General features: G+C 35.1%; 1 protein-coding gene across 2 annotated transcripts in view; it reads left to right on the forward strand.

The window, feature by feature from the left end:
* Window positions 1-20,248, forward strand: part of LOC121411028 (zinc transporter ZIP10-like) — a 64,317-nt gene that overhangs the window by 15,733 nt on the left and 28,336 nt on the right. Inside the window, exons 4-6 of one of the 2 annotated variants that reach the window (XM_041603489.1) lie at window positions 11,313-11,488; window positions 14,221-14,439; window positions 17,717-17,782. In XM_041603489.1, the coding sequence (XP_041459423.1) occupies window positions 11,313-11,488; window positions 14,221-14,439; window positions 17,717-17,782 (461 nt within the window). The remainder of the gene's footprint in view (window positions 1-11,312; window positions 11,489-14,220; window positions 14,440-17,716; window positions 17,783-20,248) is intronic. The other variant, XM_041603490.1, reaches the window with a different exon arrangement.

The following is a 20,248-nucleotide window of genomic DNA, read 5'->3' on the forward strand; positions in this document are numbered from 1 at the left end:
GTTTCAGGTCTCATGATTAAGGTCAAAGGTCATTTAGGGTCAATGAACTTTGGCCGAATCGGGGGTATCTGTTGAATTACCATCATAACTTTGAAAGTTTATTGGTCTAGTTCGTTAAACTTGGACATTAGAGTAACCAAGTATCACTGAACATCCTGTGCGTGTTTCAGGTCACATGTCCAAGGTCAAAGGTCAATGAACTTTAGCCGAATTGGGTGTATCTGTTGAATTACCATCATAACTTTGAAAGTTTATGGATCTGATTCATGAAACTTGTACATAAGAGTAATCAAGTATCACTGAACATCCTGTTCCAGTTTCAGGTCACATGATCAAGGTCAAAGGTCATGTAAGGTCAATGAACTTTGGCCATGTTGGGTTTTTTTGTTGAATAACCATCATATCTCTGTAAGTTTATTGGTCTAGTTCATAAAAAGAGGACATAAGAGTAACCATGTATCACTGAACATCTTGTGCGAGTTAGAGTAGTATGCAAAGTCAGCACTGCTGCTATATTGAACCGCATGATGCAGGTGAGACGGCCAGAGGCATTCCACTTGTTTTGTATATATAGAGGTGCATATCTCCATTTTCTCAATATGCAGGATGTTTTCAATAGCAAAGCTTTGCTGTTTGGGGCATTGGCGCTGACTAAGAAATGTGTCGATATTTTCGCGTGTTGTTAAATTCGCGGCCGATCGGCAATTCGCGAAAATAACAGCTCCTACAGTAATTCCCACTTTGTGTGTGCACCAAGATAAATGACAAACATCTGGAATCATGTCCTTTCCTGAATGTACAGTACATGGCAAAAGCAGGTCATCCCTTCCTGTATAAAGCCATAAAATTGACATTAAAGCAAAAAAAGCGAAAAGTAGATATTGATCACCCTCATGCAGACCTTTGCTTCAGAATACACTTATAGATTTATGAATAATATGTACTATAGCTTGATTAAGAAGTTTGCTTTAATTATCTAAATTGTCCTTGGATGGGATAAAACACCCACGAGTGCACTCTTCATTTTCATTAGTTTAGTCTTGTGTTTTCCCCCTCATTCGCTCATTGTTTCCCCTTTCAAATTGGATGAATTGCATGAGATATTAATGCAATGCTCCTTGATTTGTTCTGAAGAAAATTTGTTTTTTTTTCCCTTTACTCTGAATCATACATGTATAATAGATGCATTGTATACCTATTCTCCTTGGTTGTCCTGAGAATTTCGCCAAGGGCAATTTAAGAGAAATTGATATTGAAATATTTTTTTGGAATTGCTTTGCTATTTTTAATTTTTTTGGTGTGAATAGAATTTCAATATACCTACAGAATGACATGAAATACTTCTTACAGATAACAGAATACATCTGACAGATGACAGTAAAATAACAGATTTCTATCTGTTACATGCTGAAAATGTGCTTAAGATATAAAAATACTTTGATTCTTGTTTGTTTTGCTTCTAATATTTCTAAAATATGTTGTAACTTAGATTAAAAAAAAATTGTTTTGTAATCGGTAAGAGTCGATGTTTTCTTTCCATTCGTTCTCATTTTGCATGCATGTGCCAGTGAGCTGATCAGCTGAGAAGTGTTTTACCAGCCATCATCTCTAAAAATTCACTGATGAAATTAATTAGGTATCTGCAATAAAGGAAAGAGTACGATTAAAATTCAGATTTTAAAAAGCGTGTGCTTTCATTGACACTGGATCTGCTTTTCCGCCGGAGCAAAATCTGTTGACTTTCGCCAGGAAAGACATGTCAGTGCGAAAGATACATTTTTTTCATCGCCGGGGAAGTGAGGAATGTGTGCTGGAGAAGTTTGCCGGGGAAAAATGAAGAGGCCAGTTTGAAAGGGGTTAGCTCTAAAGAGCGAGGAAATTAGTCTGTTAAAAACAGAAAATAGCTTTGTTCACATGTGGGTTCCTAGTCAGAGTAAAATTTCATCATGCAAGATTGAAATTCCAAAGATATTTATCTAATCAGTACCACTACCCAGTGTCCACATCACAAGAGAAACTGGACTAGTTTATCACAACTTTTGCAAGGGCCATCACAGAGGGTCAGAGCAACTTCAGGAAGTGATAGTATGTTGACCTTACAATTGTTAAGTGCAAAATTTGTATGTCAACATGGCAATTTGACTCAGAAGTTTTGCACAAGGTCATTAGATCATAGATACTCTTGAGTGTTGCTACTATTCTCAATTTCAATTCAATTCAAGTTTATTCAACCATAAAAATGGGTATATACAAATCATGCATAATTATGCAATAAAATAATTCTATGCATGTCATCATGGGCAATTTACTCCCACCAGCTAGTCTTGTCCTGGGAAAAGGAAAAAGCCAGAACTGTCTTGGAGATACTCCTGGAAAAAGCTAGAACTATCTTTATCAGAGGAACTTACAGTGTACCATGATCTCTGTCCAGACGGGCATTATTCCTACATCTCCTCCAACCTTATTTCGACCCTTCCTCCAATTTTTTTATCCGGACCAAAGGACCAAATAGCCTGCATCTGAACAAGGCTGTTGAGATGTAATATCTTTCCCTGTAGGAGACTGGGAGTATTAATAGTTGTATGATAGCTTGTAAAAGATTCCCTCAAAGTTTTGATCTTGTAGCTATTCAGAGATATTATGGACATGAATTATACAAGGAAACCTGCATATCTGATGTTAGAATTTGAGGAATGGCTTGGAAAATGTTTTTTAGCTTCGAATCAGCTCTTTACCTCTTTTTAATATAAGATGTGGAGAAGGGAACATCAGATGATCTTGCATAAAATGAAGAATGCAAAAAGGATAAGAAAAGTATTGTTGACCCCCTTTACCCTTTTCATACTCTCCTTAACCCTGTACTATCCTCAACCCCTTACAAAAATCTGTTGGCATGGGCTGAATCTTCTGCTTTACTGTCACTATGGACATTTTCCTTCTTATACCAGTTGGTATAAGCTAGAACTCATGGATTTTAAGTTAACCCTATCTACATGTACATGTAGGCCGGGCTTTTTTGGCTGTTCTGTGGCCGGGGGGGGGGGATGATTCGACCCCCCCTGAGATCTCGGCTGCCGATCACGCGAGCGCCGCAAAAAATTTCTCGCTGGTAGTGTGCGATGTAATCTACAAGGCTGTATGGTAAAATTTTTCAAAATAATGAGATTTTATTTTATATGAATTAATTATGTTAATTTATGTATAAATCATACTTTTTGCTCTAATTCACTAAATAAAGCTCCTAGAATGCTACTTTTTGGTAGAAATATTCTTTGTAGCATTCTTAACAATTGCAATTGAAAAAAACTTCGGTTCGGAAATAAATTTCTTATGAATTTTATTGTTTTATGAATTTCTTATGTATTTCTTTGTTTTTCAACCTTTTTTTCCTTGTTTTTTTCACCAGAGTTATTGCACAACCTTTTTGAAGCATAATTATGCTAAAATAAATTGATTTCAGCTGTTTAAAGTAATAATCATATCTTATGAATAAGATGAGAAAACTCAATTTTGGTTGACTTTGTACACAAAATCACTTTTTTGGAACAATTTTTGATCTGACATGCACTCACGAAATGTTGTGTAATTTCGGAACCGCATATTTGGGCGGCGTAAATTTGGTCTCAAAAGATGTGCGAGACTTAAAAGTATAAACTCTGTGAGTGGCACGGTAAAAAAAATTCGCGCGGCGGAATGATAGCAGAAAATGTTGAGGGCCCCCCGGCTTGTTTAGCGTTAAGATCTAATATATTTATGACTTTTTTTGTAACATGACCTTCTTTTTATTTGTTCAAAATATTCTTATTCGGTAGGTTTATACTTTCTTTAGACTGCCATTGATGGGAAATCCTGCCTAAATATTTGAGCCATGAACATACTGAGACTCGTAATAGCTTGGAAATCCTATGTTTATTGATTATATTTTTTCCCCACCACAGAAATCATACTTCATATCTGTTTATTCCATTTCAAATTTTCAATTATCACATCATTATTTATACCTGAATGAAGCTGTATGCAAATCTGATACAACCCAACAGGTCACTTTTTGGACTGTGTTTAATAGAGATACATGTACTATATAGCATCCTAGCAGGGCCATATACAGCGCGTCCCAAAAAAAATGTCCCTCTGATATGCGGCTAAATTACTTCAAAAAATAAAAATTATTCTCAATGAAATTTATGGAATTAGGAAGCTCATATCATGTTCTAACTTCTATAGAAATTTCATTGGTCTTGCTTCAGTAATTTTGAAAACACAGTCTATTATGTAACAGTGGTGCTTTTCAGCCCATTCCAAGTTTGCATGTATGCAGCACTGCTGTGTGTTCTGCACTTTCTAGCATATCAACCACTCTTGAACATTCTGACCAAGGAAATCCCTGATCTAACCAGGCTCATCAAATCACAACCTTGAGCATCTTCAGAAGGGCAAAAACAATATTTGACAGTCCATTTCATGTTTGATAACAGGAGATGCACAATGATTAGGACAACAGGTCAAGTCTGTTTCATGCCTAATTCATGCCTAATACTGCATTTTGTTTTCATTACTTTTTTTAGTTGATAAGCTACTGTGGTTAAGTTAATTCAATGTAACTTTAAAAAAGAAATGCCAAATATTTCTCTGGTGAAGTTCATGATTTGATGAACCTGGATATGATTAGGGAAATGTCCCTACTCAGATCCTGGATGTAGAAATGGGGGTTAATATGCCATAGACAATGCAGAAATGCGTCAATGCTGCAAACTTGGAATGGGCTAAAATGCACCACTGTTACGTAACAGAGTGTGTATTCAAAACCGCTGAAGCGCGACCAATGAAATTTTTATAGAAGTTAGATCACGAGTTGAGCTTTCCACTCATGAACATTTATTTGAGAATACTACTACATTTTAGAATTAATTCAGCCCTATGTCAGAGGGACATTTTTTTTGGGACGCGCTGTACAGTGCATTGTTTACTAGTGGTTTGCATCAAATATCAAATTTTCAGGCATAATGGCATTTGTGTATGGAGGTGCAAGAAAAGGTAAGCAGGGATTAGAAAAGCATTTACACTTGTTGGTGAAAAAAATCTGCTTTAAAACTGAATCAACCACCAAAATATCTGTAAATTTCGAAAAATTTTCAGCCTCACAGTACACAAAAATTGTTTGACAGTTTTGCCAGCATGTGCAAAAAAGCTGGAAAGCTGAGACCAGACCGATCAAGGTCAAGGACATTGGCTGGACCGACTGCCCAAGGCCAAGGGTCTGATGGTAAAGACTTCCTTTGAGGCCAAAGTCAAGGCTAATGGCGAGATGTCTGAATTTGTTTTTTTTTATGTTGTATTAAGAAAATAATACATAATCATTCAAAACAAAATTACAAATAAATCAAGAGAATTTCAACCTTATATACATGCATGTAGTAGTAAACAGACCTTCATTTTTGAGGAGCGCGATCGCACTGGCGCTCCTACTGCGCTCCTAAAAAAATAAGGAGAGCAAAAAATCATGCTCCTTAAAAAAAATAAAAAGCTAAAATTTCACATTTTACATCTTTAAATCCATGAAATGGCCATTTATTTTCCATAATTCCTTGAAATTATTTTGATTTTTTTGAAAACAATCAGAAAAAAGAAGAATTTTCACCTCTTTCCCGACTCTGATTTGAATTTGAACTCGGTGAATACTGTAGTCCCACATGTAGATTTTCATGGCAACACCATTGAGGTTTACATTTGGGACTACAATATTTACCAAGAGTAAGTTCAAATCAGAGTCGGGAAAGAGGTGAATATTCTTCATTTTTGTCTCGCCCACCAGAGGTGAAGGCGAGACTTAGGGATCCAAATGTCGTCCGTCACAAATCTAATGACACATAACTCCACAACCGTAAGTCGCTTTTCAACCAAACTTGGATGGTAGATGGACTTGGGGGACCTGCATGTTATGCTGCAGTTGGAGGTCACATGGTAAGGTCAAAGGTCATTTTCAGGTCAACGTTAAAGTTTACATGCAAGACTCTCTTATGACACCTAACTCCGCAACCGTAAGTCACTTTTCAACCAAACTTGGATGGTGGATGGACTTGGGGGACCTGCATGTTATGCTGCAGTCGGAGGTCACACAATAAGGTCAAAGGTCATTTTCAGGTCAACCTTACCTAACTCAGCAACCGTAAGGTGCTTTTCAACCAAACTTGGATGGTAGATGGACTTGGGGGACCTGCATGTTATTCTGCAGTCGGAGGTCACATGATAAGGTCAAAGGTCATTTTCAGGTCAACCTTACCTAACTCCGCAACCGTAAGGTGCTTTTCAACCAGAATTGGATGGTAGATTGACTTGGAGGACCTGCATGTTATGCTGCAGTTGGAGGTCATATGATAAGGTCAAAAGTCATTTTCAGGTCAACATTAAAATTTACGTGCAAGGCTCTTAAGGCAAGTGTTATTCCATCCCAAGGTCATAACTTTCTTAATTTACATCTGATTTTGATGAAATTTTCAGCGTTATGCTAGTTTGATTTTTCTCATTTTCTCATTTTTATGGGGTGGACTTGACCTTTAAGAGAAAGGCCAAGACCACATAGTTGTTCTCGAGAGCATTGAACATGATTTTCTGTATAAAATATTTTGCTACATATGTTCTTATTTCTCAAATATTTCCTTGCCTATTACTAACCTTTTCCATGTACATCATCCTAACCTGTCCAATAACATTCTTTGAGGTTGAAGTCCCAAGACAATTAAGAACAATAATTATGGCAAGTTATGTCGTAATGAAAGTTATAAATTCTGAAATGAAGATCTTACAAAAAAAGCTGGGGGGGGCCTGTGGCTCCAGAGGCGTTGCCCCTGGACCATGCTCGAGCTGGGGCATAATGACTCCAGACTACCAGTTGAATTTGGCAAACAAGCCAAACATTGATGATGCCTGCCTGGTATGAAATAATATCTCATTCTGTATGTTCAAAAATAAGACCAACATAGCACCCGAGAGCATGTAAAACCCAAAACCTTCTTAAAGATGAGCCGACTGCAAATGCGTTTGGTGCATCATGTTCATAATGAGCAATTTGTGCACACTGATTTTTTAATTTTTTTATTTGTAGTACCTCCTTTAAGTCATTCCTAGTTGCCTGTGAAAATAATTAACTAGAACCCTGAAACAGGGTTAAAGTCATTGCCAAAGTTGATATATTATGATAACTTTTTTTACCCAGAGTGGCAACTTCAACTATACACTGATTTTCAAGTTTGCCCTGCATATATTACCCTTGTGATTCTTGAAAAGATTAGTGCCTGACATGAAGGCAGAAGATCCCATTCTTGTCTCGCCTGCATAGCAGAGCGAGACTATAGGCGCTGCGGCAACGGCGGCGTCGTCAACATCGAAATCTTAACCAAGGTTAAGTGTTTGAAATGTCATCATAACTTAGAAGGTATATGGACCTAGTTCATGAAACTTGGACATAAGGGTAATGAAGTATTACTGAACCTCCTACCTGAGTTTCAGGTCACATGACCAAGGTCAAAGGTCATTTAGGGTCAATGAACTTCAACCATGTTAGGGGAATCAATATCAAATCTTAACCAAGGTTAAGTTTTTGAAATGTTGTCATAACTTCAAAAGTATATGGACCTAGTTCATAAAACTTAGACATAAGGTTAGTCAAGTATTACTGAGTTTCATGTCACATGATTAAGGTCAAAGGTCACTTAGGGTCAACAAACTTTGGCCATTTTGGGGTTATTTGAGGAATTGTCATCATAACTTAAAAATTTTATGGATCTAATTCATGAATCTTGGACATAAGAGCAACCATGTATTCCTGAATATCATGCGTGAGTTTCAGGTCACAAGAACAAGGTCAAAGGTCACTTAGGGTCAATGAACTTTGGCCATATTGGGGTATTTGAAGATTTGTTATCATAACTGAAATTTTATGGATCTAGTTCATGAAACTTGGACCTAAGGCAATCGAGTATCCTTGAACATCTTGTGCTAGATTCAGGTCACATGATCTAGGTCAAAGGTCATTTAGGGTCAGCAAACTTTGGTAATATCCCAGAATACCCTGTGTGTGTGTTTCAGGAACATGGCCAATGTCAAAGGTCATTGAAAGGTCAATGATCTCTGGCAGTGTTGGGAGTATGTGTTGAATTTGCATCATACCTTAATATGAAGTTATGGTACTTGCTCATGAAACATCAACATAAGGGTAATCAAGTATGAATGATTGTTTTGCACATTTCTGAGACTTAGGTCACATGATCATGGTCAAAGGTCATTTTGGGTCAATGGACGTATTAGTGTTTTCTTCTGTGAATAATTATTCATTTAATTAGCTGTTTTTCAAAGGAAGCACTGCTGCTTTATCGACTTGCGTAATGCAGGCGAGACTGCCAGTGGCGTTCCACTTGTTCAAGTCATTGGTATGACTCTGCTAGGATCGGGGATTGAACCCATGACCTGTTCATGAGGTGGATGCTCCACCACTGAGCCACCACTCCCAGTTCACTACACTAATGACAATTGGCCAACATCCAGCTGAATAAGTTGATATCCAAATTGAATTGTGTATTGTCATTGACCCTCGGCATGCCTCATACGTGATGTGATGCACCCACAGTGTATTGTATATTATGAATACTTCAGTGGCATTTCAGGAGACTGTCTATTCTGTTTCCTTTATAGAAATTGATATTGTGTACAGTAGGGATTTGGTTGTATAATTTTTGTTTATCGTTTCATTGAAAAAAAAATAATATTTTTCACAAATCAAATTTGTTTATATCAGTGGACGAAGTCTTTATATAGTGTGTGTATGTTGGTTTGGCAGAAGGGCCTGAACTCTCGCATGTACTTGAACCAGCGCCCATATACCAGCCACACAAGATTTGTATAATTAGTATTATTGTGTTTATTGTGTAATTTGCGTACATGATCATTTGCATACACAGGCAATAAATTAATAAAATCGCTCATTAGCAAAAGAGATTGCGATTATATTTTTTCTGGAGAGATGTTTTTTGCATCTTTTATATTGATCTTTGTGCCCTTAAAAAAAAACAATGGTCATTTTTTTTCTTTTTTTGTATCTTGATTAAAAAAATCCTTATAAATACCATATATGTTAGTACTAGTTTGCTTTTGATGATACATAATTCCCCAAATAATTCGGCTCGGTGTAAAAATGGCAGAAGTAAAAATGGCAGAGGTAAAAATGGCAGAGGTAATAATGGCAGAGGTAAAAATGGCAGAGGTAATAATGGCAGAGGTAAAAATGGCAGAGGTAAAAATGGCAGAGGTAAAAATGGCAGAGGTCATAATGGTATAGGTAAAAAGAGTCTTCAACCCCCATGAAAAAAAATCAAAAAGCCCCCGCATGTAAGCCCTACATAGATTAACTAAGAAAGGTTTTAAGAAAATAAAAATAATGGAAAGGGTGACATTCTTAAAATCATAGATCGTCTGCACCAAATTGATAATCTTTTGGCTAGAATATCTTATTTTTTCTGGACTCTCATGGATGGCCTTCTCATGTCAAATCGCTGTATTAGTATTCCAATTTGAAGCACACTCTTGATCGCAATTGTACTTAATTCATTACAGGGGAAATTCAACCTCGATTAAAAGTCATTGTAGAATAGCAGAAAAAAATAAAATGATAATGGTGAGGGTTTTAGGAAATCAATCAAAGATTTAAAAAGCTATACTTTTATATTTCAATGGTGACGTCATTTGCGAGCAGCTTTCCCATATTTGGTGTATAGAAAATATTAATGAAATATAATTTTCTAGAAAAATCCAAAAAAAAATTATCTTCAGTATATATCAAGCGACAAATCATTTCACTGACGCTCCTGAAATATTTTTTAAAGCATTTATGAACCATTTTTTAGTGCATAAAATGTCATGGGGCAGCTTCCCATATATGACGTCAAACCCTTTGGGAACCTGGCATCCACTTGGACTAGCTGCATTGAGGTATTGCTCTATAAAGACTGAACAATAATTGTATCATTTACATTTAACGTATCACATTAATCAGGGGCAGATCCAGGATTTTTCAAGGGGGGGGGCACATTTTCCTGAAAAATGACATGCAAAAAAAGTTTTCTGCCTACTAACTCGTAAATAAAATAAATAGCAAGCAGAAAAGGGTCTTGCTTTAAAAAGGGGGCACACTTGAGTTAGCAATAGATTTTAATAATTACCTCTCAAGGGGGGGGGGCCCACGGGCCAGCCTCTGCCCCATGGATCCGCCAGTGACATCACTGGCGGATCTATTCATCATGATCCATCATGATATGGAAATTAAAAAAAGACTTTTATTACAGAATGTTCAGTTATTTTTTTTATCCAGTTTAAATTATGAAAGTAGTTCGACGTAGACCCGAACTTGTTCGTTTCAGAGGGTTAGTGGCTGCACACATTGGTGTTTACATTTTAAAAATCGTTGGGTTTGTATGTAAAGCGTTGTTCTGCTTACGAGCTTAAGATCCTTTCATCATTCAGTCACTAATTGAAATCATTTTGGCAAGAAAATGATTGAGTTTAGATCTTAAACGACGAAAAACAACATAATATTTAATCAGTTTTTATAGCCCATTTCGTCGACAAGAGTCCGGTCATGGATGATAATCATAATGTAGCCTATCTTTATCATCTTTACCTCTGCCATTTTTACCTCTGCCAATTTTACCTCTGCCATTTTTACCTCTGCCATTTTTACCTCTGCCATTTTTACCTCTGCCATTTTTACCTTTGCCATTTTTACCTCTCCCAATTTTACCTCTGCCATTTTTACCTCTGCCATTTTTACCTCTGCCATTATTACCTCTGCCATTTTTACCTTTGCCATTATTAGTACATGTACCTCTGCCATTATTACCTCTGCCATTATTACCTCTGCCATTTTTACCTCTGCCATTTTTACCTCTGCCATTATTACCTCTGCCATTATTACCTGCCACCAATAATTCAAGTATCCTGAAAACTCAGACCGCTATTAACATCTTTTAGCAAACTAAGATTTTTGCACCTGCAAACCAAAGATGATGCATGGAAATATAAATTTAACAATCTAGTCAAACTTACAAGATTCTAGTCTTTTTCTTTATTAGAAATGATGTATAAGGTTAAAGTATACTGAGTTATTTCAATGATACTACCAGTAAGCATTTATATTTTGTACTCTGGCCATTTTGAAAATCTGTTCTTTTAGCAAACCAATTTTTGTAGTGCTGGAATGAATGTGGCAAGTTCAGTGATGAATAAAAATGTTGGACATTGCCTTCCCTCTTTATCTTTGACAGTATGGGGGTACTCCATCGGAGCAGTGACTATGATCAGTGTTGCTTCGGTAACATGTATCATGATGGTGCCATGTATTCAACGCTTCCCTCTTGCGTACGGTCGTCTGCTATCCTTTCTGGTTGCCATGGCAGTGGGAACGCTGAGTGGAGACTCTGTTCTCCATCTTCTACCTCATGTAAGTTACAACTGGTTCATGGTTAAAGTAGTGCTGTAGCTGAACCCCTGAACTGAACACAAAGGCTTGGTTCGGTGATTTGGTACAAAATGTCAGGCACGTTTTATAAAGTGCAATTGACACCATAAATTTATTACGATTAGGACTCCATATTTTTTTATATAAAATAATTTTTTTACACGTTAGTAATTGAGCACAATAAGAATTCCACACAAAATATTTTTGAATCAAATACTAAAGCATTGTCCTCGTCTTAGATTCAATTCATATCCATTTTAAAATTGTTTTAATCATGAATTTATTTTTTTGTAATGAAATGGGATGTCATTTGAAGCTTACATTGGTTTGAATATGTTGGTGAATATGTATATTGCTGTAATCGATCGTAGTTGTAATTGGTCATAATTGTTTTATGTTTAATAAGATAAATAGACAAGACATAAATTACTTCTTCATATCTGACAAAGTAATGGTAAAATTTATTTTTCACCTTCTTAAGTGTCCAAATAAAAAAATGAGGGTAAAATTAGAATACTAGATAAGAGAAAAGATAAAACATAAAATAAAATGAAAGCAACGCCATGATTGCACTCGTTGATCTGGTAAAGTTGAAACAAAACCACTTGCACTCAGCTGCAATTATACTGGAAAATCCATTTTTCAAAGAATATGAAATATTTTTTAAAGTACATTTTTTCTTAAAAGTGGTTTAATCTGGTCAATTAATTACTCTAAAAAGATGAATTATCTGTCCATTCTTGGTCCTGAACAATCGACACTGGGTGATTTCACAACACTGAAATACACAGTATGTACAGTCCCATCCCATGTACTCATTTTTGTGTTGGAAATGTGTTTGTTTGAAGTCACTTAGCTTCGATCTTTCTGGACCAAGAATGGACAGATAATTCATCTTTTTAGAGTAATTAATTTACAAGATTATTCCACTTTTAAGAAAATATGGACTTTGGAAAACATTTGTTATTCTTTGAAATATGGATTTTAAAGTATAATTTCAGTTGAGTGGAGGTTGTCTGTCTTGTATAGTTCAACATTCCTTATCAACACTTACCAGTCGAGGTAGCTTTGTTTGCTATGTAGTTGATAACAATCGTATCTACATGAAATAATCCTGATAAAAATATTCTATTCTTTAAAATTCTGTTTCTATCCTCATTTTCATTTTTTTTATTTCATTCAATTTGAAATGAAAATAGAAAGGACTTTTACAAATTTCTTAAAGGAAAATAAAAAGAAATTAATTTTTCTTTTTAAAAACAAAATTTGTTTGAATTACACAATCTATGTGACAGATGTTGCTTGCAATGAAAGTTACGTGATTTAGGTTAGGGATCTCTTTTTAATGTTGTAATTTATTTAGTGATACATTGCCAAACCCCGAACCAAACCAAAGTTCGGGGAATAATTCCCGAACTTAGCCGAACCGAACTGAACCGGAATATGCCGCCTGACTTGCAGCACTAGTTAAAAGTAATTTTTTCTTAAATACCAATATCAAAACTGACACATCACTTCCTTTATTTGTAAGTTGGGAACTGATAAGCCCTTTGTGAGTGTGTTATTGGCAGTTGTTATTGAAATGCAGTATTGCCTTATTGTATTTTAACAATAAACGTTTCTATTGGTGTACTGGTATTGGTATACCTTGCAAGGAAACCATTATTTATTCATGTGCTCACGTCATGCTTATTTGCTAGCCTGATAACCTTTTTGAATGATTTATAACTCCTTGTTTTATATTGGCAACTATCTGCACCAGCCATACCAGTTTTATTGATATTCAATTTTAATATATAAGATTTAAGAATTTAGTTACGGTTATGACGTGAAAATCCTTACGTCAAAGCAGAATAGTTAAATACAGATTAGAGCTACAAGTGTCTATTCATGACAAAAATTGTTTTCTGAAATCCTAGTATATTATGTTACTAGTAATAACAATCCCTTATGATTATGCTTCATGTATTCAATTGAATTTCAAAATTTTATTTTTAAAGAATAATGGAATGCTTTGTACAATTCAAGTCCAGATACATTTGAGTAGTTTGCACTAAAGTTCATGTACATTCTAAAAATTACTTAGATACTACTTTATTGAAGCTATAGCAGCTATTTATTCTTTTTATCTTGAGTCTCTTCCACTCAAAATAAATTAATTTGGCCAAAATTATTGAGATAAATATACATGTATTCCTTTCAGCTTTTAAAATTTGGTTAATGAAACATGAATACTTAGTTTGATTTTTTTTCCATGAAGGGGTTTATAGAATTAATGAACAAGTTCACCCTAACAAAAAATTGATTTGAATAAGAAGAGGAAAATCAAGCAAGCATAACACTGAAAATTTCATCAAAATCGGATGTAAAATAAGAGATTTATGACATTTTAAGTTTTGCTAAATTTCATGAGATAGTTATATTCACAGTGGGTGTGCAAATGAGGAGACTGCTGAGAGCATCGACTCACTGTTTTTTGTTATTCATTATATAATGTCATAACTTTCTTATTTTTCATCCGATTTTAGATGAAATTTTCAGTGTTTTATTCTCTTTTTACTCAAATCAACATTTTTTTCTGGGATGGACTTGACCTTTAAGGAGAAACTGGATTTAAAGAATTCATGTGATGACTTGTAGTGTACATGAGAGAATTGATTTATGTGCGATCATATTAGAAACTGTTGTTTGTATTTTGGTGTGGTTTAATTTAGTCCTTTGGAATACACGCACATGATGAGATACATGTAGATGTAGAAGTACCAACAGAAGTGGCATCCGATTCACATTTCCATCCAACTTCTGCTCCTTCCGCTGAGGCTGACAAGCATGTGGTTGTGTGGCGAGGATGTGTGGTACTGTTAGGCATCTTCAGCTTCTTTATCTTTGAGCAGATGATGCGCATGTGTAAAAAGAGGCCCAAGAAAAGACTTGTAAGTAAATTACTTTGCTTTCAGTACTTTGAAGATGTAGAATGGGATTCAAGAATATCCTAGAATTTAATTTCATAAACAAAACAAATGCATGTGGGAACGTATAATATCAGAGTGCTTAAACAGTATGCATGTACATGTTCATGTATGTGAACTAAATTAATGTGAAAAAAATGTGCTGAAATGAACTAAAAACAAATGAATATAGATTTATGTATTTTTATCTGATTTTGAAATTGTGAGTTCGTATTTAGGCCTATATACATATAACATATACATGTACTGATGTACACATCAACAGTAAAGGGGGGCGGGGGTGCTCTCAACACCATCCCACCTCTACTTACATGTAAACAATTTAAAGCAACCTGAAACATACAAGTAAAATTAGTTCTACCTGTTGAAATCCTTTTGAATGAACTGCTCAGAGGAGACTAGAAATAAGTCTTTAAAGTTGGGGTTTTTTAAGGACAGATTCTTTCCACACATTATTTTGAACCACCATAATCCAAGGAAGTGGTCACTCTAGCAGTTTTGGATCTACTTTCATGAATGCAAACAGACTTTACAGTGAAAAATCTTGAAATATGGTTGACTGTAATCTGTAATATGGTTTCAACGTCAGAATTGATACAGAGATAAAAGGGATGAGTTGTGCTACGTTCGGAACATAATGATCCTTTCTATTTTTTAGTTTGAAAATATGCTCAATCAACATTGTTGATGAAAAATAGCAATAAATTTACAATCATTGCAGAGATGTATGGAATATTATCCTACAAATCTGATTTTCCTTACTTGAAATGATATATTTCTACATTGTGTGAAGTAATTACATGTAAAAAAATTGCATTGTTTAAAGACTGGTAACATTGACGCTATAATAATACACCCATTATGTATGAGTGAATAGGTCATGGTACAATATGAACAGAAACATTCTATTAATGGTGAACAATCGAACAGATTTCATTAATAAGAAGTGAGCCAACAAATGAGCATATCTGAACACAAAGTCTATTAAAACTTTTTGCTTTCCTACATTGTTTAAATGTACACTGTATTCATAAATGTGTTTTCAAAATTTTAACCTTTCTTTAATCAATTCTGTGAAACATTTATTGAAACTCATTATGTCTTGTATTCAGTTAGCATTTTCAGAACGTCACAAAGCCGGTCGACTTCCAGATATTCTCTATGAAATTTGTCCTGATCTATTCCGGTCAGAAAATACCAGGTATTACTGCCAATGTGGAAGCAAATCACTCATAATACTCCCAAAGAAACCCCCGCTAATTGTACTTGCCAAAATTACAAGAGCCTTTTCAGGGATTTTTCCAAGTTCGTGGGGATTCTGGCAGTGTAAATGCAAATTACGAAATATTTTCTCAACCTTATGGGTAGTTCGGCGTGAACGCTATGGCCTTGTTTGTTAATCAAACCATAGTGCACATGCTTGTAACTTTGAGAACTTACCCCAAAAGGATCTGCCTCAGTTTGGTGTGAATGCAGAAATTATGGGGTATATTTAGGTCTTAGAACAAGTTCTCGTAATTTACCAGGTAATCTTGAGATTGAGGCGGTCTGAATACACCTAAAGTGTATCTTGTACCATTTTCAGTAACTTGCTAGTCCAGACACGACCTGGGCTAAGTTGTAAAATTTCGAGTTTACGAATGGTAAGGGCTAAAATATCCCTCTGTATGCCCAGGCTATTTGCTGCTGGTTTTATTATTAACACTAGACCAGTGCCATTGTAAAGCAGCGTAAAAAGTAGTACGGATCTACTACAGTTACTGAAAGCTTGGGTGCGAAATATTTTAGTGTGGGCCTTGTATGGACCAAAAAGCCATGAGTCCCTGAAAACGGTATCATTTTCATGGATAACTCCTTTATTATTAAAGGGAAGACTGATTCAAAAGGTTGGATCTTGAGGGAAGTAGGTTAGTAGGGCCAAAGAAAGTCCAAAGTCTGTGTGCATGGAGATTAAATTTGACAGTGAATAATGAACATACAGTATTATCCAAATAAGACATCTATCTAATATTTTATATTGATAAGCGTGAGAAGACATCTGTGTCGTGTCAGTTGAAATATGTAAAAGAAAAAGGAAAAGACTGGAGTGTGCTTGTAATTCTGATTTTATTACAAGATCTTACCTTGTTATGGTGTCTTCATTGCAGGTATTTCAATTTATACCACAGTCTACATGCACACTCAGAGTATTGAAGCAACTGTGTTTTTCAAACGTTACATTGCTATAACTTTCTAAGATGTGCATCAATTTCCTTGATATTTTGTATGTCAATTACCTGTACTATACTGATTAACCCCTACAAATTTAATGAAAAACAAAAAAATGATCAGTACTAGTTCTTACCCATATTACTGAAAAAGAGCATGTAACATATGACCTTTTCATTACAAGAAATGAATGAAAATGCCAATGATGTCATCAATCAATTGATTTGAAGGGCTTCAGCCTCTCTGTGATTAAACCAATCTCTTTAATAATCAGTCATTGACATGTGCTTAGTAAGGAATATTGAAGCTAGCCTGTTTCAAAATGTTGTTCATGTTGACCGAGTGGAATTTGTGTAGTGTGCTTGTGCAGTTTGATAAGTTTCTTTTTGAACCCAGTTTATAAAAATTGTACGAATAATATTTACATGGTTATTTGGTTAGACAGATGTTTTGTGAAAATTTCATTGAATATCATTATGGTAGAAGATAACATTTGTAATATTTCAAAATAACAGGTAGGTTGAATAATTTTGAGATCAGCCAATTTTGAACAATTTACTTTTTAACAACATGGATTTTTTGTAAATTCATTGCACATACATGTATTTTAATACTCATATGACATGAATACTGATATTAATGAAGTTATCATTGATTTTCAATTTAGTAGCAATCATAAAGATGTTTTAAGAATATGATGTAATCAAATCTAACTTTCTGGGGAATGCTTGAGGTATATTACACCAAAGCTTTATTGTATTTACCCTATATTTTGAGCAGCTTAACAAAGAATGTGCAATAACTTTATGATTTTAATTTCATTAACCTTATTTCTTTTAATCAGAAGCAGCATGAAAATGTATATAGTACATTTTTCCATTATAAATACCAAAGATGATTTTGAATAACAAATGTAAAAAATATTGAAATAACAAATAACTTTTTTTTAGTTAATTCATAGATGCCCTTCAATACATTTGCTTAAAACTTGATTACCTGATGTTTTCCTTCCACATTTAATGTTGAAATCAAGATATCACTTGTTGAGGAGCCACCAAGTCAGCGAGAAAGGAGTTGTCATAGCAACCATAGTGATGAGGCAAGTTTAATCAGGCCACTGCTACCCAAAGATGCATTAATTGCTCCTTAGTGTTGCACTAATTGGCCCTAGGTTTTGTCAACATGTTTGAATCACTGTGTAGTGTTTTGTTTTCAAGTCTTAGTTAGTGCTAGTTTGTACATGTAGTTATTTTTTTTTTCCTTTCTAGATAACTTTCTTTTGAAGTCTTTGTTCTGCACCAATAACAAGTCTGTTAAAGGTGTCTGTTTTCTTCTTTCATGTTATGGTTTTCTTTTTAAGGATCGTTTAAACTAACCCTCTAAAGCTTGAATTTCACTCTACCCTAACAAAACCACTAATCCAGCACACATTCTATTAATGTTCAGGGATGCCACTTTTCAGCCTTAAACCAAAAAAAGTAGGAATTCCTCAATTTTTTTTGCCACACATTTTTGTGCAAAGATTACAAATTCTGTACCACAGTTCCCTATGTTAGATGTTTTGCCTACTGATTTTATCAATTTTAAGTGTCATCCCTTGATCATTTATTGCTATGATACTAATCCTAACTGTAAGCATGGACAGTGGACTGTAGTTGCATGCATTTTGCATCATCTTGTATGTGAATGAATTTAAACCAATGATTACATGATTTTTTTTCCAAGAAATATACACCTGTTTGCTACTGTATAAATTTAAGTTTCAGGCACACCTTTTGGACAAAAGGCTTTGTTGAAGCCTACCTTTCAAAAACTTTGTTGGCATAGCAAAGTATTGGAGGAAATTGAAGTTTGAGTGCATGTACTTTAAGTCTTATGTTTTACCAGGATGGTGGGGGTACTTTGTCCCCCCAAATCATCGAGAAACTTGAATAGATATAGTAAACAGGTCTATTCTCACTTCATGAGTTGCAGTGTTCTAATGTAATGTATTGTGCACTTAGGGTGAGGCAGCTGTTTTAAACTACAGTGTTTATTGAATGAGTGGTCTTATACATCATTGTAGCTAAATGATAGCATATTTATTTATGTCTCCTGCAATTATGGTTGCTACTTTCAAGTGTTTTATTTACAGTATTTTGGATATATGTGTTTTGTATTTCATTACGAAAATATCCCGTTTGATTGTCGACCTCACTTCGGACTGCAAACTGCGGTCGGAAACTCTCAAACAACATTTCCAACCCCGATAAACCCATCTTGGCCAGGTAATCCCCTTGTCTCAATTTAACCATCACGGGCCAGCCAAACGAGCGTTGAGCCAAGGAGTAAATGATAAACAACAGCTGTGCTATTACGTAAGACTTGTCTGCCTGTAGAAGGATCTTCGGAATGAAATTATTGTATTCGATATTAATCACATTTTCAAAGGCATATTACATTCAGACATCCAATACTAGTCCATTTTCAATTTCGAACGAAGAAAATCGACCTCGAAATAAGGAAAGTAAGCGAATAAAAATGATGGCATGTTTTGCAGAAACCAAGCTCAGCGCTGCGCATGCATCCCGTCGTGTGTGGCCCCCTACTGTGACTGTATATGCCGGGCTCTTGCGTTATCTTTTGACCGACGTCAAGAAACAGGTGTTTTGAAACTTAAATTGCTTGCTTGGGGCATGTTAGGGTTTGTCGTATTTGGAGAAGAGAATTGATGAGAAGGGAAACCAGGGTATAGTGAGCTCAAATGGAAGTTTTTCGTCATGTTTGTTTTGTTTTTTGTGATGAATGATATTTTTATTAAAAAAATTTCCTTGATATATATATATATAACAAACTGTTTCCAAACCTATGTTTCTAGTTAACATTACAAAATAACAAGTCTGTTTGAAGTCCTTTATTTGATGTTTTATAAAATTTTAATTATTACAATGAACCACACTTAAAAGTTTTTGTTCAATTTGCTCTCATTTCTTTTTTTCTACATCAATTATGTTCACACTTAGTTCACACTTAGTTCATATGATTCTTGGGTAATACCACATGCATGTCTATGATAATGAGGATGATGGGGTCAAAATGTCACATATGAGGTCATGTCCATCCTTTTTTAAAAGTTTTTGTGCAACTTGCCATCATTTATTAAATGAACCTTGGGTAATCACACATGTTTTTTGTTGAGGATTCTGGGGTCAAAAGGTCAAGTTTTTGTTTAACTTCTCTTTTTTCTGTATCAATTGTGTTTACACTTGGTACAAATAATCATTGGGTGATACCACCTATGTGCTCATGATGATGATAAGGTCAAAGGTCATTTAGGGGTCAAAAGATCAGATTGCATATTTAATGATATTTTATTGATCATGAAATCAGGCAAGGCTCATGGTTTGTGAACCACCTTGTTAATACTAATATACCCTTTTTAGACAGGCTAAAATTTCCTTAACCCCGTACTATTGGTGGGGCTAAATGGCAATTTAGCCCCACCTATAGTACGGGGTTAAGCTTAGCCCACTTTCGTTTTACACAGCGTTTTTGCAAAGTGGGCTAACCCCACCTATAGTAGGGG

The sequence above is a fragment of the Lytechinus variegatus genome, chromosome 3 (assembly GCF_018143015.1).
Source record: "Lytechinus variegatus isolate NC3 chromosome 3, Lvar_3.0, whole genome shotgun sequence".
Taxonomy (NCBI): Eukaryota; Metazoa; Echinodermata; class Echinoidea; order Temnopleuroida; family Toxopneustidae; genus Lytechinus; species Lytechinus variegatus.